At 39.4% G+C, this 17950-nt stretch overlaps 1 protein-coding gene across 1 annotated transcript in view; it reads right to left on the bottom strand.

The window, feature by feature from the left end:
* Positions 1-17950, bottom strand: part of ADAMTS9 (ADAM metallopeptidase with thrombospondin type 1 motif 9) — a 164678-nt gene that overhangs the window by 131771 nt on the left and 14957 nt on the right. The window contains exons 4-7 of the mRNA XM_053929461.1: positions 4029-4315; positions 1209-1292; positions 999-1114; positions 57-97 (exon numbers count right to left, since the gene is read on the bottom strand). Coding sequence (XP_053785436.1) covers positions 57-97; positions 999-1114; positions 1209-1292; positions 4029-4315 — 528 coding nt within the window. The remainder of the gene's footprint in view (positions 1-56; positions 98-998; positions 1115-1208; positions 1293-4028; positions 4316-17950) is intronic.

Here is a 17950-nt window from a genome sequence, read left to right as displayed (position 1 = left end):
CAGTTGTGGCTAGAATAAAAACATGTAGCCAGAGAGGAGACACACAGCAGACTCACCTAAGGTATCACATTTGTCATGAGCTCTGCAGATATCCTGTCTGAAAGCAAAGCAGACTTAGGGCCTTGATGACACCAAAGAGGAAACGTCAATACAAGTAAACACTTTAGTCCTCTAGGAATTCACAATGGTACCCACGCTAGGGAGGGGGTAACAAAAAGCAAACTAAGAAGGCCAGGGTTATGCAACTCAAAAACAGTTGGGAAATCACTGATTTAAGGATAAAAAGCTACATTGAAAGGTCTTCTTCTGCCTTGGTGGTGGCCACAGAACAAGCAGAAACCTCTCTGACCAGGATTTTTCCTTATACATTGAAGGAAGTGATTGTGTTTTCTTAACAAAGATTCCTGACAAACATGTTTTCCTTTATGTTTACAAGTGTGTGCCTTTGACCATGTCCGAGGTGAGTGGTGGGCAGCACACTGGGCCAGCAGACCTCTTTGGTGCCCCACACAGCTTTTCAAATATTTTGAAGTAGGAGCTATCATTTAAAAATTGGGAAAGTTCACTTTTAAGAAAAATCCACATCTCTGACTTCTTGCAAAATCACAGAGGTTGGCATTACTGGGACTGTATCCTGCCTGGTAACAACTGGCTCAGTCTGAAGAACCACTGCCCCTCTGTAAGATCATTTTCCTTCAGGCCTGCCTGACATTTCCACTGCCAGAGAGCATTTGGCAACCTATGTGGTCTGATCACACTGTTGGTTGTCACAACTAAGAGGAGGGAATGTTACTGTTAAGTGATGGGCAGGACCCTGGATGCTGCTAGACATCCTTTAATGCACAAGACAGCCTCACAACAGAGAATTATCTGCTCCCAAATGTCAATAGTTCTGAGGTTGAAAAACCTTGTACTGGGAGCTGGCTACCGGCAATATACAACCACACCCCATCAACTTGACTAGAAACTGAGAGATGTGAAGAATAAGAAATTCGTACCTCGTTATAAGAACAGCAGTATCATGGTGGATTCCACCTAGATTGTTCTTCGAATGCTGCCACTCGCAAAACTTTCTTAATGTTGTCTGGGCATTAAAAGATATGGAAGGTCCTTCCTAAATACAGAAAAAAATTGTGGTTGGTTCATTGTACCAATGAGATATGCCATTTTGGATACAGATAGAAGAAAGAAGAAAAAAACTTTATTACCTGTTCATTATGAATCATAACTAAGTTCACAACAACAATATTAATTAAATTTCCAATACTGGGGTCTTTATAGATAGAGGCTACCTGCAACCGAGATAAATTTTTCAAAGTTAATTGTGAACTCTGTGTAAGCAATAAGCAATTTACTTCTTATTTGGGGCTCCACCTCTTTTTATAATTTTTTTTTCTCTTTTTATAATTCATGCAACAAACATATGCATTTTGGAGTCTTGAATTTTCATTCAACAAACACTAAAAGTCTCTTTGTAAAATTGTTCACAGATGGAAGTTTTAAATAACAATAAATTCTAACAAATTTAAATTTCAAGGCGCTTTCTTTGGAAATTGCATGGTCATGCAACCCAACAGTTCTCTATGCCAAATACTGGATATTAACTTTTTTAATAATATAAACTTTAGAGTATTGATTCACTTTGTATATGGTACATCTCTCTGGGGATTATCCCAGTACACATACAAACAATAAGGTTTAACATCTAGAGTGGTGCCATTGTACACACAGCAGGTGTAAAATAGTGCAAAGAGTGAAAGAGTTTGATGACAATTTTGTTATTCCATCTAAGCTCCAACCCAATATAGGAGTCTTTATTCCTGAATACCAAATATTAGCATTTTTTAAAAAAGTTAATGAAGGGGAGGTCACATGCTTATCAAGGTCCTTCACCCCAGTTGACATCCTGGATTGTCAAATTATGAAATCTCACGTTGACCACATCTTTGCTAATACTGCTGTTCTTCATGTTTATCACCCATTTCTGTTCTCCATGACCTGGTAACCTATTTTTTCATCATTATTGTTAATTATGAGAGCTAACATTCATTGAATACTTACTGTGGACTAAATCTTACTGAAAACTGAATATAAGTTTGCATTTAGTCTCATAACAAAACTCTGGGCTAGGTATTATTCTAAACTTTGCTCAAGATATGAGGAAACAAAGGCTCAGCGAAATTAAGTAACTCAACCAAGACTATATACAGTGGTGAGTAGCAGAGCTGGAACTCTCAACTTCAATCAGTTTGACCCAAAGTAATGTGCTTGCAATTGAAATTCTTAGGGTAGGTCTGGATTTATGGGTTGAAAATGGATTTGAGCCCTGACGGGTCTGACTCAGTTGGTTGGGTGTCATCCTGCAAAGCAAAAAGTCACCGGTCCGATTCACAGTCAAGGCACATGCCTGGTTTGCAGGTTTGGTCCCTGGTTGGGTGCATATGAGAGGCAACCAATCAATGTTTCTCTCTCACATTGATATTTCTCTCTCTCTCTTTCTCACTCTCTAAAAATAAATCTTAAAAAATAGAAAAGAAAATAAAATGGAGTTGAGTCTGTGCAAGGTCTAATTAGGTTTTTCTTTCTGTGGTCCAGAACAGGAGAGGGCTAGGGTACATGGGACTAAGTGTGGAGAAGGCAGGTAACTGGAGGGTGGAGGGGAGGCAGGTTGGGGTGTGGAATGGGGAACATGAGGAGCTGGTTCACAGCAGTGAGGGGAAGACAAGGAGAATCACAGGCTGTGGAAACTCTAAAGCAATGTTCCCAAATATGGCTGCTTTTCACATACATTTGTGGACTATATTAATAGTAGATTCCCATTCAAATAAATCAGGGTCAATGCATTAAAAGGCTTGTTAAGCTGAGGCTTAAAATGAATGAGAGCAATATCATAGAGACTGCTATAGAAAACAATCTCCAATATTTCAAGAAAAAAGCAATGTATAAAAGAATCTAGGATAATGCTGCATTTCTGTTTGAAAAAGCGTTGTATATGCACACATATATGCTTAAGAAATGTCCAGAGCTGTGTTGTCCACCTGCCATATATGGTCATTGAGCACTTGAAATGTGGCTAGTCCAAACTGAGATGTGCTGTGAGTATAAAACATCCTGGACTTTGAAGGCTTAGAATAAAAAAATTAAAATACCTCATTAATAATTTTTAAAGTAATATTTGGATATAAAACAAAATGCATTATTAAAATTAATCTTACTTATTTGTTTTATTTCATGTGGCTATTAGAAAATTTAAAATTATATATGTTGTTTACATTATATCTATATTGGGCAGAGTTGTTTAGAAACATTTGCAAAAAAACTTAACAGTGGTTGCCTCTGGGAAGGGGCTTGAGAGCATGGGTAGGGAAAGACTTATTTTTCATCAATGGTTTTTTGTTATGTTTGATTTTTTAAATCATGGAAATATACAGCTTTTCCAATTTAAAATGGGACTAGAAAAAAATACAGTGAGAGATTTCTAGACCTCACCCCAGGGCTAATTAGAATGCTAGGGAAGAGGCTGGAGGCCGGCAGCTACACTTAAAAAGCTTCCCAGGTGACTCTGACTCAACAACCAGCATCTAACAGTCTTAGTGGAGACGCATACCTGGCTGTGCAAGTTCACTGTCAGACAAAGAGCACTGGTTTTGGTGACTGCACAAGCTAAAGGTCACATTAGTCTCCAAGCTTTCCCACAACCATTTGGCAAGTGACCCAACTCCTCTGAGGCTCAGTTTTCTTATCTATAAAATCAGTGTAACAATCCTACCTAGCAGAGTTGCCTGGGGATTAAAAATGATGCCTTTTAAGTAAGAAGCACATCGTCTAACACAGAATAAAGACTCAATATTGCGAACCACTATTGTCATCATAAAATGGCAACCAATGAATAATCTTATGTTCTTTCAGTCACTTGCCTGAATTGTTGAAATGCCAGCCCTGAATGATCCTCCAAGGCACTGCGTGGAAACCCATTTCCCATTGGCATATTTAGGGCCCTCAAAGCACCTTCTTTTGAATGTACTTACAATTGACATTAAAGTTAAAACATAATGTTGAAGGTTTGCTCCATGGTATGAAACCATTTGTCGGTCTGCAACCACCATCACTTCTACAAACCGTGGCTGGGATAAAAAACGTTTTGTTCTTCTGTGTGTTCTTTCTCTTGTGCTGTCTGTCCTGTTAGCTTGGGCAGAAAGCGCCTTTGTGGCTAAGCTGCTTTTGAATATTGCCATATCATCAGCCAGGCTACTTCTTCCTCCCCATGTCCTGGTTCTCTTCTTCCTCTTGTCTTCACTGTAACTATTTTTGTGTTCTGTAACAAATCAGATGGCATGCATTACACTTCAGGCCATATCTATTTTGTATTAAGAATTGAACTAGACACATCTTAAAATGATGTCTGTGAAGTCAACTTACATACAAAATCAAGCTCTATACACTGTGGACTCTACAGGTGAACTTCAATCTGCACTCCTATCTAAATGACTAAGGATTTCAAATTAGCTTCCCTGGAAGTTTCCATAAATGCTCACTTAAGGTATTAAAAAGTGAGGCCTGAGTTTAAGGAAAATGATCACAAATGATTGTTTTCATTTGGTAACAAAAGTCTTGCTGAGATTTAAGCAGTTTCTACTCATTGTTCTTTGCCATAGATATAGTCAGGGTCAATGGCAGCTAAGAGCTCTAGAGAATGGAAATGGAGATGCTTCATGTACACCACTTTCAAGATTCAATGAGACACAGTATAAAGAGGTTGGAGAGGTGGGCAGGCTAATGGACAATACAAAGGAACTACAGAAAATGTATGACAAGGTAGGGATGGTATTATTTTATTACTATACTTAATCATTAAAATATGCAAAACTTAAGAACAGAATTACTGCTATTCAATGCCTCTGAATTTTTTAATTAACTTATTTCAGCACTCAATTAAGGCAGTAGATCAAACTCAGAGAGTATGAACTGATAGCTGGGACCGTGATACACACCGACAGGTTAGCTCGACTCATTTCCAACTCTTCCCTAGCCCTCCAGAGTTCTACACAATCTTACTGCTCAAAGTGTGGTCCTTGAGCAAGAGCATTGGCAACCCTTGGAAACTTGTTAGAAATGAAGACTTTTGGCACCACTCCAGACCTGATGAATCAGAATCTACAGTTTAACAAGATCTCCAGGTGATTCATATTGAAGTTAATATTTTGAGAAGCACTGACCTCAAACTTGGCTTGAAGCTTGTATTACTAGTGAGCATATTCAATTTCAAAGCCATCAGTCACACAATAAACAGAGTAAGCATAAAATGCCTGCCAAAATACGCTTTGAGTAATAATATAATTTAATCTTGCCTATCAGTTTATAAATGTGCTTTAAAGTTTTCATGCGTAGGGGAGGAAGAAATTTCCTTCTACCCTCCTAGGTTCTTTGCCTGATCTAGTAATTAAATCAACATGAAACATATTAAAAAGAGAAAATAGGCAACTTCACTTACAAACATATGCATGGGAACTCATACATGAAATAGTCAGAGACCCACACATACATGAGGGGTTCAGATACAGGAAGATAAAATGAGATATACATGACATTCTGAGTTAAAGATGAGGTAAAGAGCCTTGGGACTTCAGAGGGTAAAAAAGTCACTCATGAGACAGTAAGAAGAGCAGGTATTAACTAGATGTTTGCTCTGCCATACACATAGATCATAAAAGTCATTTCTGGTGATAACTCTAATATATGCAAGGACCTTACTTTAGATTCTTTAAGGGAGAGGTGAAAGTTTCTTGTGAGTCTCCACGTTGTTGACTGCCTTCAGCTCAAAATCATTCAAGTGTCAAAGGGGCACATCCTGGGGGTGCCTGTTCTGAACACCTTCAAATGCCACTAGCTAGTAATCTAAAACAGTCAACAGAATTGTACAACTAAGAAGTGTACTTACCTAAGACACAAGGGATAAAATTTATTACACCACTAAACACACACAATGACAAGAAAAAGTTAAACTATAAGTGGTTTTGTCATTTAAGGGTGCAAATATTTGACCTTTATGATCTATTGATAAAACAATCAATTTAGGCCAGGATGTATATTTTGTCCAAATTGAGTATTTTAGCTGTTATTAAAACAGTAAAATCAGTCCAAACTGTCAAACAAGCTATATGTGGTCCCCCTACAGATAATGTGACTAGCCCAAAGGCTGGTACATAGGATTCAACATTACTTCCTTCACCAACTCCTTTCTTTCAGGCATATTCATATATGTATACTCATGCCATATGGCTAATTAGGCTGTCATTCCATTTTAAATTATCAAATGATTATAGAATAGATACTAATCAAGCACTTGATATGTGTCATACATTGAACTAGGTTCTTTTGTGTATATTCTCTCACAATTCCTCTCAGACTGAGAAAATTAATTGCTATTTTACAGAGGAGGGGAATAAGTCTCAAAGACACCAAGCATGTTATCCAAAGTCACATAGCGGGAAGTGGTGGCATGGTAATCAGGCATGGATTTGCTACACACCCTAACAGTGCCCTATTAGGCAAGATTTCTGAAAAGCTGGAAACTGAAATGGACTTGTGGTTTGATTAACAATTTCCAAATAGAACTTTAATTACCAAAGTTCTGGGTTTTCAAGGTTCATCTGGTTGTAGCATGTGTCAGCACTCTGTTACTTTCTATTACTAAATAATATTTCCCTGTATAGCTACAGGTAACATTTTGTTTATCCATTCATCAACTGGTGGACATTTGGGTCCCACAACTCAATTGAATAATGCTCTTATGAACATGTGTGTGCAAACTTTAGTGTGGCCATGTTTACATTTCTCTTGAGTAGTTCTACCTAAAAGTAGAACTTGTGGGTCATATGGTAACTCTATATTTAACATTTTGAGAAACTGTCAAATTGTTTCCCACAGTGGCTGTCTCATCTTTATGCCTCTTCCTGAAGTTCAAATGTGTCATTCAGAAATAGGAAATCATTTTTCATGGTTCTTTTCTTAAAGAATTCCTCAATAATTAATTTTGTTTACTTAAATAAATAACTTATGAGCAACCTGGCCTAGTTCATTTCTTAAAATAGCAAGTTGAACCAATGAAGATCTATGGATGGCAAATAAGCATATAAAAATGTGCTCCATGTCATATGTCATCAAGGAAATACAAATTAAAACAATGAGATATCACTACACACTGATTAGAATAGCCAAAATCCAGAACAAATGCTGAAGAGGATAATGGATCAAGAGGAACTTTCATTCATTGCTGGTGGGAATGAGAAATGGTTCCACTTTAGAAGATAGGTTAGGTGTTTCTTTTAAAACTAAACACACTCTTAATGTATAATCCAGCAATTACACTCTTTGGTATTTACTCAAAGAAGCTGAAAATTCATGTTCACTAACAACTTATATGTGGAAGTTTATGGCAGCTTTATTCATAATTGCTAAAAGTTGGAAGCAACCAAAATGTCCTTCAGTAGGTGAATGGATAAATAAACTGTAATATACTCAGACAATGGAATATTATTCAGCACTAAAGAGAAATGAGCTATCAAGCCATGAAAAGATCTGGAGGAAACTTAAATGCACATTACTAAGCAAAAGAAGCCAATCTGAAAAAGCTATATACTGTATGATTCCAATCAGGTGACATTTGGAAAAGGCAAAACTATGGAGATAGTAAAATAGTTGTGATTGCCAGATATTGGGGCTAGGGAGTGATATATAAGCAGAGCATCCAGAGGTTTTTAGGGCACTGAAAATACTGTGAGATACCACAATGATGGATGAATGTCATTAAACATTTGCCCAAGCCCACAGAATGTACAAAACCAAGAGGGAATCGTAAGTAAATTATGGACTTTGAGTGATTATCATGCATCAATGTAAGTTCATCAGTTGCAACAACTGTGTAACTCTGGTGAAGGATATCGATAGTGGGGGAGGCTGTGTGCGTGTGGGGACAGGAGATATATAGAAAATTTCTGTACCTTCATCTCAATTTTTCTGAGAACCTAAAACTGCTCTAAAAATATGAAACAATAAAAAAAATAGCATGAGGTACTCCAAAAATCAAATGCACATTTGCATTATTTTGCAATCTCAACCCTGGCATGCACATGTAAACAAAATTAAGGCATGGTAAAAAGCTCCAGCTGGCAGTCATGTGCTTCCTAATGACAAGTCACAGGAACTACAGTTGTTACATTTTATTCCAAGAACGTGAGTTAATGCTGGCTTTCACAACTGTTTGGCCTTGATGACTATGAAGGGAAAGTGGTGATGCTTATACCACCACAGCTAGTGTTCTAAGATCTCCTGTTCTAATTGGAGCAAGCTTCAAGTTCTATTTGATCTTGGACAAGTAAGGGACTCTTGCTCACCCGGTCCTTTCTCCCCGACTTGGATGAGTAAGAACATTACTCACTTCATAGAATTGCCTTGAGAAACAATTGGAGATCATGCTAAAGTGACTACCACGTAGGAAGAAACCAATACATATTGTAATTTTTCCTATTTTTAGCAGTCATAAAGTAACTTAGAACTAAAAGGAACTACTTATAGGGAAGTGACTGACCATTAAAAACAATTTTCTGGCTTACAATAACAATTTGCAACTAGAAGCTGTTTATATCCTAAAATGATCTTTCCAAAGCCACTTCTCTGGGTCCCACTTTTCTGACCTCTTAACTGGGCATAAAAATACCTGCTTCCCGATTTATAGATTCAATGCAATCCCTATTAAAGTACCTATGGCATATTTCACAGATATAGAACAAACATTTCAGAAATTTATATGGAACCATAAACGACCCCGAATAGCTGCAAGATTTTGAGAAAAAAGAATAAAGCAGGAGGGATCACAATACCTGATATCAAACTGTATTACAAGGCCACTGTCATCAAAACAGCCTGGTACTGGCATAAAAACAGGCGCATAGACCAATGGAACAGAACAGAGAGCCCAGAAATAAACCCAAATCTTTATGGTCAATTAATATTTGACAAAGGAGGCAGGAGCATAAAATGGAGCAAAAATAGCCTCTTCAACAAATGGTGTTGGGAGATCTGGACAGCTACATGCAAAAAAATGAAACTCAATCACCAACTTAGGCCATACACAAAAATAAATTCAAGATGGGTAAATGACTTAAATACAAGTTGTAACACCATAAAAGTCCTACAGGAAAACATTGGCAGGAAGATCTCAGACATTCCATGCAGCAACATCCTCACAGACATGTCCCCTAAAGCAAGGGACATAAAGGAAAGAATATACAAATGGGATCTCATCAAAATAAAAAGCTTCTGCATGGCTAAAGAAAACAGCACCAAATTACAAAGAGAACCAACAGTATGGGAAAACATATTTGCCAATGATTCCTCAGACAAGGGCCTGATCTCCAAAATATATAAAGAACTCACACAACTCCACTCCAGGAAGACAAACAACCCAATTAAAAAATGGGCAAAGGACTTGAACACATACTTCTCCGAGGAAGACATACAGAGGGCCCAGAGACATGTGAAAAGATGCTCAGCATCACTAGCCATCAGAGAAATGCAAATTAAAACCACAATGAGGTACCATCTCACACCAGTCAGAGTGGCCAACATAAACAAATCAACAAACAAATGTTGGAGAGAATGTGGAGAAAAGGGAACCATAGTACATTGTTGGTGGGAATGCAGACTGGTGAGGCCACTGTGGAAAACAGTATGGAATTTCCTCAGAAAACTAAAAATGGAAGTGCCCTTTGACCCAGCAATTCCACTACTGGGATTATCCCCTAAGAACCCTGAAACACCAACCAAAAGAACCTATGCACCCCAATGTTCATAGCAGCACAATTTACAATAGCCAAGTACTGGAAGCAACCTAAGTGCCCATCAGCAAATGAGTGGATCCAAAAACTATGCTATATTTCCACAATGGAATTCTATGCAGCAGAGAAAGAAGGAGCCCTTTATACCATTTGCAATGGCATGAATGGAACTGGAGAGCATTATGCTAAGTGAAATAAGCCAGGTGGTGAGGGACAAATACCATATGATCTCACCTTTAAGTGGAACATAATCAACAAAAGAAAAAAGCAAACAAAATATAACCAGAGACATGGTAATTAAGAACATTGTAACAATAGCCAGAAGAGACTGGGGAGGGGATAGTGGGGAGAGGGGTCTGTAGGAGCTACTATAAAGGACACAAGGACAAAATCAAGGGGGAGTGTATAGGTGAGGGAGGGAGGTGGGACTGGCTGGGGTCGGGTGGAGGGATGGAGAGAAAATGCAGACAATTGTAACTGATAAAAATAAATAAATAAATTTAAAAAAAAGAAACTGCAAGTTAAACAGGTGAAAATTAGTTTGATACCCTGGCCAGGTAGCCCAGTGTGTTAGAGCATCATCCAGATATGCCAGGGCTGTGGGTTTAAGTTCTAGTCAGGGCACATATAAGAAGAAACCAATGAATGCATCAATAAGTGGAACAACAAAAACATGTTTCTCTCTCTCTAAAAATCAATCAATAAAAAATATTTTAAAAAGAAAAAAATACCTGCTTCCATCTTAACACTGTTTTGAGAATTAAGTGAGAAAGTATATGGGAAAATCCCTTGCTAAATTATAAATTGACTTAAAAAATTTCTTCTTGAGTACCTATTTTGTGAAAGGCACTGGACTACGTAAGTTGAACAAAATAAGCAACAACGAAACAAGAATAAAACTTGGGACAATCCTTTAAAAACTATTATAAAAATTTAAGATGATATTATTATTTAAATATGTCACAGCCAAAAACTTTAACATTTGCTTACTTACTAGTAAAATATTTTAAATGAGCTTCGCTTTCACATTGCCATGCAACAAAGTGAATTTTTTTTATATGTCTTTTTAAAAGATTTTATTTATTTTTAGAGAGAGGGGAAGGGAAGGAGAAAGAGAGGGGGAGAAAGAGAGAAACATCAATGTGTGGTTGCCTCTCATGAGCCCCCCCACTGGGGATTTGGCATGCAACCCAGGCATGTACCCTAACAGGGAATCAAACCTGCAAACTTTTGATTTGTAGGCCTGCGCTCAATCCACTGAGCTATACCAGCCAGTGAGCAAAATAGGTGTTACATTACTAAATAACTGGAATCATTTAGAAAATAACATGCAGGCCTAGCTTATTCAACAGTTACTCATTGCGTGTTTCCCACCAGCTGCAGTTGAGCTGAGAAAAATTGGGTGCTAACATTAACAGCTGAGAAGTTAATTATTGGCCCCTATTTTTATAAGGTTTATCAAAACTTAACTGAACTTCCTAAGGTGCTGAGCCACCTGGGACCTCATGGTCTAAGTGGGCAGGGCAATCCCAGCCCTGGAACACAGGGAGGACAGGAACAAGCCCACTTTCTGTTCCACCCAGGGTTGACAGCCAGGAGAAAGGTGGAGAGGAAGAAGCATTAGCAGTTTTGCCCTTGACCAGGAACTGACGAGCCCTGGCTCATGGTCCTGCCTTTTCTGTCTCTACCTGCCCTTTCTGCCCCTAAGCCTCAGTTTCTTCATCTGTGAAAGGAAGATAATAACAGCAAATACCCTAAAGGCTAACTGTGACCATGAAAAGAACACATAAAACACCCCTAGAGCAGTGTGTGACACACGGGGAGGAGCCATGAAATATTTCACAGGGTAACAATTAGTAGCTATTAGTGCCTTCCTAGTAGCATGCAAAATATCCTCTGTACAAGTTAGTATGTTGACATTAGGGTTTCTCAAACAAAACAATTCTATTTTAGATGGAACCTTTAAAGGAAAGGAGAGTTAGGAGGGAGGAAGGAAGGTAGGGTGGGCGGAAAAGAGAGAGAGAGGGAAGGAGAGAGGGAGGAAGGGAAGGAAGGAACTAAAGGTAGAAAAGGCCAGTCAGTCCCTGTCCCCAAAGAACTTTCAATCTAGGTAACAACTCAAAGGGATCAATAGTGAGAAGACACAGACTGAGAAGTAGTCAGATGTAAAAAAATGCAAACCCTTGCACCTCTCAACTGGCTCCAAGGGCTAATACACAGGAACAAGAGTGGAAGCCAAGCCAGTTCCCTGTCCTCTTGGCCTAGTTAGATCTAAGATCTACACTTTGTGTAACTGTCCAGAGAGTTACTCAAGGAAGCTTTCAGAGAAGGACAGGAGAAACAAACATCAGTGGGAGGTGGATAAACAAGCAAAATCTGGGGGGAAAGGTAAAACAGAAAAACAAAAACAGCCGTAAACCAATGAATGTTCTAATAATACAGAAAAATGTGTTTCCAGAAACTCGGTAGGGAAGGTGCTGAGTGGGGGTGGGTGTGGGGGTGGGAAATTGTTCTGTGTTTATAATTTTTAAAGAGCATGAATGAAAACTACCAAGGTTTAATTTTTTTTAAAGCAGTCCTCAATTTGCTAGGTTTAAAAACAAGAGTGAATCCCTGGATACTCACTAGATCCAGTCCCCCAAATCCATCACTCTTTTCAAGCTCGGGAGGAGGGTAGGAGGGTGTGTAAGACAGCTCCATGTCTGGTGGTGCTCCACGCTCAGTACTTTTGAAATTCGTTCACAGGGAAGTGGAGGAAGAGATTATATCGCTAAACCTTCTTTTTAGCTGGCCAGAACCTTTATGAACAATGTTTTCCTGCAAGTGGTTTACAGAACATTAGTCCCAGAAGATATTTCCAAAAACAAATCATGTAGGTTTGCAAAAACACTTCAACAGCACTCACATCTGGGACCTCTTCCAGGCACATTAGCAATTTAAGAGCTCTGAGAAGTCTTGTACCAAAGAAGCCAGTTTACATTGGTTTAATCAGGCAACTAGGAAACACAGGATCTTGGCCAGTTTGTGGGGGGCAGGTGATGGGGACAGAGCCATCCCTGGAAATAGAACTGGTTGGAGAGGAGAGTATTGATAGACTTCTTCTCAGAGAAGGGAAGAAGCCAATTTAGAAACTTCTTGCAGTTCAAAGGGCTGTGTTGGGTGGGAGGCACATCCGAGGGTCATCACACTATCTTCTAAGGGGTCAGTGCCTCCAGTTACCTGGGGAATTGAGTTTGCTGACTCAGGTCTACAAGCTGGGGCACAACGCCCAAAGGCCTTGCTGTACCCCACTCATTCTTCAGCCTGCCGCTCCTTCAACTAAATGCAGAGATGACTACAATGACTGCTGCAGTGATACCGGCTAACACAGGTGGCAAACACAGGTGGCAAACACAAGGCTGGCGGGCCAAAACCAGCCCTCCACCTTGTTTTATCCAGCCTGGCACACTGTTTCTACCTGGCGGCAGCACTGAGCTCTCGCTTAACTGTTAAGGAGTAGTTACATTTATACAGTCCTAAAAGTACATTCGGCTCTTTGAAGGCAACTGTGAGGCTGATGTGGCCCCCAGTGAAAATGAGTTTGACACCCCTGGAACTGTTGTTGAGAGCTTTCCTCCATGCCAGGCACTCTTCTAAGCACTTTGTATGGATTAATCTGCTTATTCCTCACAGCAACTAGACAGGGTAGGGACATGTTATTTTCTAAACGATTCCAGTTAGTTGTGTGGCAACCTGAAAGCAAAGCTCACCTTAAAACATTTGATCAATGAGTAAGCAAATTTCCTCACTTCATCTACGAGGAAATCAAGGCACACTTGAAACAACTTGAGAAAATAGCTAAAGAATATCTGTTTGAAGTAGTATAAAATCCTGAACATACCCAAGCCTATATTTTACTAGGAGACTGTTTGATTTTCCTATTAATATCCTGCAAAACACTCTTTGGGAAATGTTGGTTTTGACTCCTTCCATCTCTTAGCAATAATGGGAGATAGGCCGTTTTGGCTGGTGGGGTGCCAGCTGCCCACGGCTACCCTGCACTGTCAGTGGCCTCTTTGTGACAAGGCTTGGGATCTTCTAGGCCATCATTCTCCAGCAGAAATAAAATGTCAGCCACACGTGAAAGTTAAGATGTGTAGCAGTCACATTAAAAAAAAAGTCAAAAGAAATAGGTGAAATGGATTTTAATAATATACTATTCTATTTAACTCACTAAAACCAACACATTGTCCTTTCAGCATGTGGCACTAGACACATTTCAAGGGCTCAGGCATCATGCAAGGCTACTGGCTGACCTATATGCCAGTGCATTCCAGACACTAAGTGTTTGCAGAGTGACTACTGAGGCAGTGTGATATGCTAGATAAGAGTTTGGGCCTGGAAGTCAGAGAGACCTATGTTCAAATTCCAGCTGCTCCACATCAATCTGTGTGACCTTGGCAAGTCACTTAAGCTCTCTCTACCTCCATGTCCTCATCTGTGAAATGGAGATACTAACGCTCCCTCCCTAATAGGGGAGTTAATTGTCTTAATACACATAAAAAGTGCTGAAACAGGGCCCGAGACATAATAGACACTCCAGGGTGTTGGCTGTGGTGACTCATTCCTGAGGGTGAGCACCCTTTTAAGGCTGTTGGAATGGAGTGGACCCAGGGCTTCCTGCTATCTGACAGCAGCTCCTGGGTGGCCCCAAGTCATGTGGTGGGTCGAGGTATCACTCCCTTATCAGAGAGTGCTCTCCCTTAAAGAGCAGTTGGGCAGGATCTCTTTAAAAAGGCTGCCAAGCAACTCCTGGTGAGCATATCTCCCACATTCTTTTGATACACAAGTCTCCCAGTTCACACAGGACTGAGGACAATTTTGTACACCACATGCAGTACAAACCCTTTCTTGTCTGATGTCCATGTTCCAGCGACCATGGCAATGAGTGGTCGCAGCGGCACACTGTTCTCTGATCACAGTGGAAACTCACTCACAGGAACCCTCCCAACCACAGGCCATCTTCCCACAGCACCTGGCCCAGCCAGATAAGTGGGTGCTGTAAATTCAGCTCTTGTTGTGATGACTTAATTCCTTAAACGAATTAAAAGCCTAATATCTTTTTCCATAGCCTTAAGATAACTTAAATGATATCACTGGTTTTTTCTTAATTGTTCTTACACTTAAACCCAGCGGTGCTTCCAACACCTCACCCACGTCACACTTTTGAATATGCTCTTTCTAGGCACCTCCCACAGGCAGCTTTTCTGAGAATTGAGAGGCCTGTGTTCAGGGCCCCCATTGCCATTCGCTGTAGCTCCAAGATTATGAATCCCTGTGAAATTCTGAGCCTGGATCTTCTTATCAATGAAGAGAAGAACTGGAATAGAAGTTCTCTCTCAAGTCCCTCCAGTATTAAAAATGTCAAAATTCTCATATTTTATATGATAAAAGTGAATAATGCTGAAAAATGAAATCCTAAGATTCAAAGAAAGCAAAACCCAAGAGTCTGTTCTCTTGGCCACTGTTTCTCTTAGAATGGGTCCAGAAGAAATAATGTAACAGTAGACAGGGTGGGCAGACAGGAGACAGAATAGCCCCAACAGAGAGACCAACACAAAAGAAGTGAGCTGTAGCTGACATTAAATAATATCAAGGGAGGTACAATGTATACATCTCCACTACTTGCTGTGAAGTTTTTATTTTAGACCAGCTAAAACAGATCATTTCTAAAAACCACTTCCATTCTCTGTAATCTGACTTGTTACAATGGAGTAGTATCAACTGTGAGGATTAGGAAACCTTTGGAGAAACTCCTGTATTGACCACAAAGCACAGAATAGGAACTTTGGGAAATAATGGAGCCGTCTCTCCCATTCCTCTTCCCCCAGGAGCATGTGGTCAGAGAGGGCTGATTTCATACCACCAAGCCTTCTATGTCTCACTGTCCTCTGGCTTTCTCTTTCTTTCCCATGTGTGCTATGTTGAAAAGAACATAGTTGCATTCATAGGTATCCAAAGCTTCCTTTGTAACTGTTTCACTTAGGAATCAGGAGAACATATTCCCATCATAAAGTACACTGGCTTAAAAATGGGAGTTGTCTGTATACACTAATTAGAAATAAAAACAACAATACCATGCCTTATCTGTTGGCATAGACACTGGTTTTAAAGAGCAAGTCCTAAATAAGCCTTTCCTAGTCCATCTCTCTTCACCAGCGTCTTGAATAAACTTTATACTGAACTCTGCGCTGTGCTTTCCTGGAGTGTAGTCCTGTGACAGCATGATGTCTGTGGTGTATGAAATGTTTGCAACAAAATAAGGAGGCCACGTATGCAGTAAGTGTCGGCCAATGAAGACAATGAAAAAGGCAAGCCACAGATATGCAACTATATATCTGATAAAGGGCTTATATCCAGAATATATGAGGAAATCTCAAGCTTCAATAAGAAAACATTTCAGTTTTCTTTTTAAATGGGCAAAATATTTGAAACTGACACCGAACCAAAGAAATATGTGGATGGCAAATAAGCACGTGAAGAGATGCCTAGTCATTAGGGAAATGCAAAATAAAACTATGACCTGATACCACTGTTAGAATAGCTAAAATTAAAAAATAACAAAAACAAAATATTGTCAATAACAAATGTTAGCAAGGATGCAGTAAATATGGAACTTCTATACAGAGGGGCTGCAAATGGTACAGCCACTCTGAAAAATAGATGGCAAGTGAAAAAAGTTAAAAAATATTCTTACCATATAACCCAGCAATCTCCCACCTAAGTATTTACCCAAATGAAATGAAAATGTATGTTCACCCAAAACCTGTATGCAAACATTTATAGTGACTTTATTTAATCGTCAAAGGAATTCCTCTACATCTTTACTGTGAGGATGGTTACATGACTATATGCATTTGCTAAAATGTGCAGAGCTCTACAGTAGAAAGGACGACCATCACTACACATAAATCATAACAGATCATAAAACTTAATAGAAAAATGGAAAGAAACCACTAGGAAATAAAAAGATTTATAAAAAAATAAATAAATAAACTCCTAACAGAAAAATGCTGAGGCTAATCACATCAACTTCGAGTTTTTCCTTACACCACACTGCATTTCAACTGCATTTCAACACCCCAGTCTAATTCGAACGTCATATGAGAGATGGGAATCAATAAAAAAGGAAGCATTCTGCCAACACTTGCTCTCCATTTGATTTCATTCCTTCTCAAAGCCCACTGCCCACATGTACAAAAACCATCACATCTTATATTTCTTCATGCTCCTTTTGTGAGATTCAGAATGCTTCCTATTTATTAATGATTTTTAGTTGTACAGAATGTCCATTCAGAAGTCCGGCCCAGACATAAACAGACTCTGGTCACCCATAAATGGATACAATAATGATTCTGTAACAGTCTGATTACTAAAAAACCTAACTTTGGTGGATACAAAGTTTAAATATTTAAACCTCAACTGCATGGTAAAAGAGCATTTTATTAAACAAGTGGGTTTATTCCCTGAGATGAAGAGCACCAAGAGATTCTACAATATCTTACTTCAAAAAGACAGCTCTCTTAGGTGAAGGTCTGAGGGCCCTCAAATTTATCCCAAACACCCCCTGACTGCTCAGCCCTCTGCCCCGGGCTTCTACCATTTCTTATATCCCACCTCCTTTCAGGAGGTGTGAATCTTAACCTATTTCAGGGGTTACCAGGAAGATGAACAAATTAGCAAGTACTTGTGTGACCCTTTTCCCTCAGCAGAGAGTGGGCTTCTGAAACACAGTTACATGAACAACCAAGACCTGATGATAGGTGACAGAGAAAGGCCCTGATTTGGGAGTGCAGGTGAAGCAGATAGCCTTCAGGTTGTCTCTGGATCCAGAAGTAACCAAAAGGGCTGGTGGAGGGGACAGGAAAGCACCTCTCACACCAAGAAGCCCTGATATCAGGACCAAACCTAACCTGTCACTTTCCATTCCTAACTGCAAAGTCTCTCTTCTGGGCTTCAAAACACACGGAAGTGAAATCCTTGAATGGTAGATAAGGTTGTCTCAGCAAGAACTATACAGTGAGGATCTTTCTACTGGTGTGTGTGCATGTATAAAATGTTTTTTTTTTTTAATG

Source organism: Desmodus rotundus, chromosome 8, assembly GCF_022682495.2.
Source record: "Desmodus rotundus isolate HL8 chromosome 8, HLdesRot8A.1, whole genome shotgun sequence".
Taxonomy (NCBI): Eukaryota; Metazoa; Chordata; class Mammalia; order Chiroptera; family Phyllostomidae; genus Desmodus; species Desmodus rotundus.
This window is presented reverse-complemented; position numbering and strand designations above follow the sequence as displayed.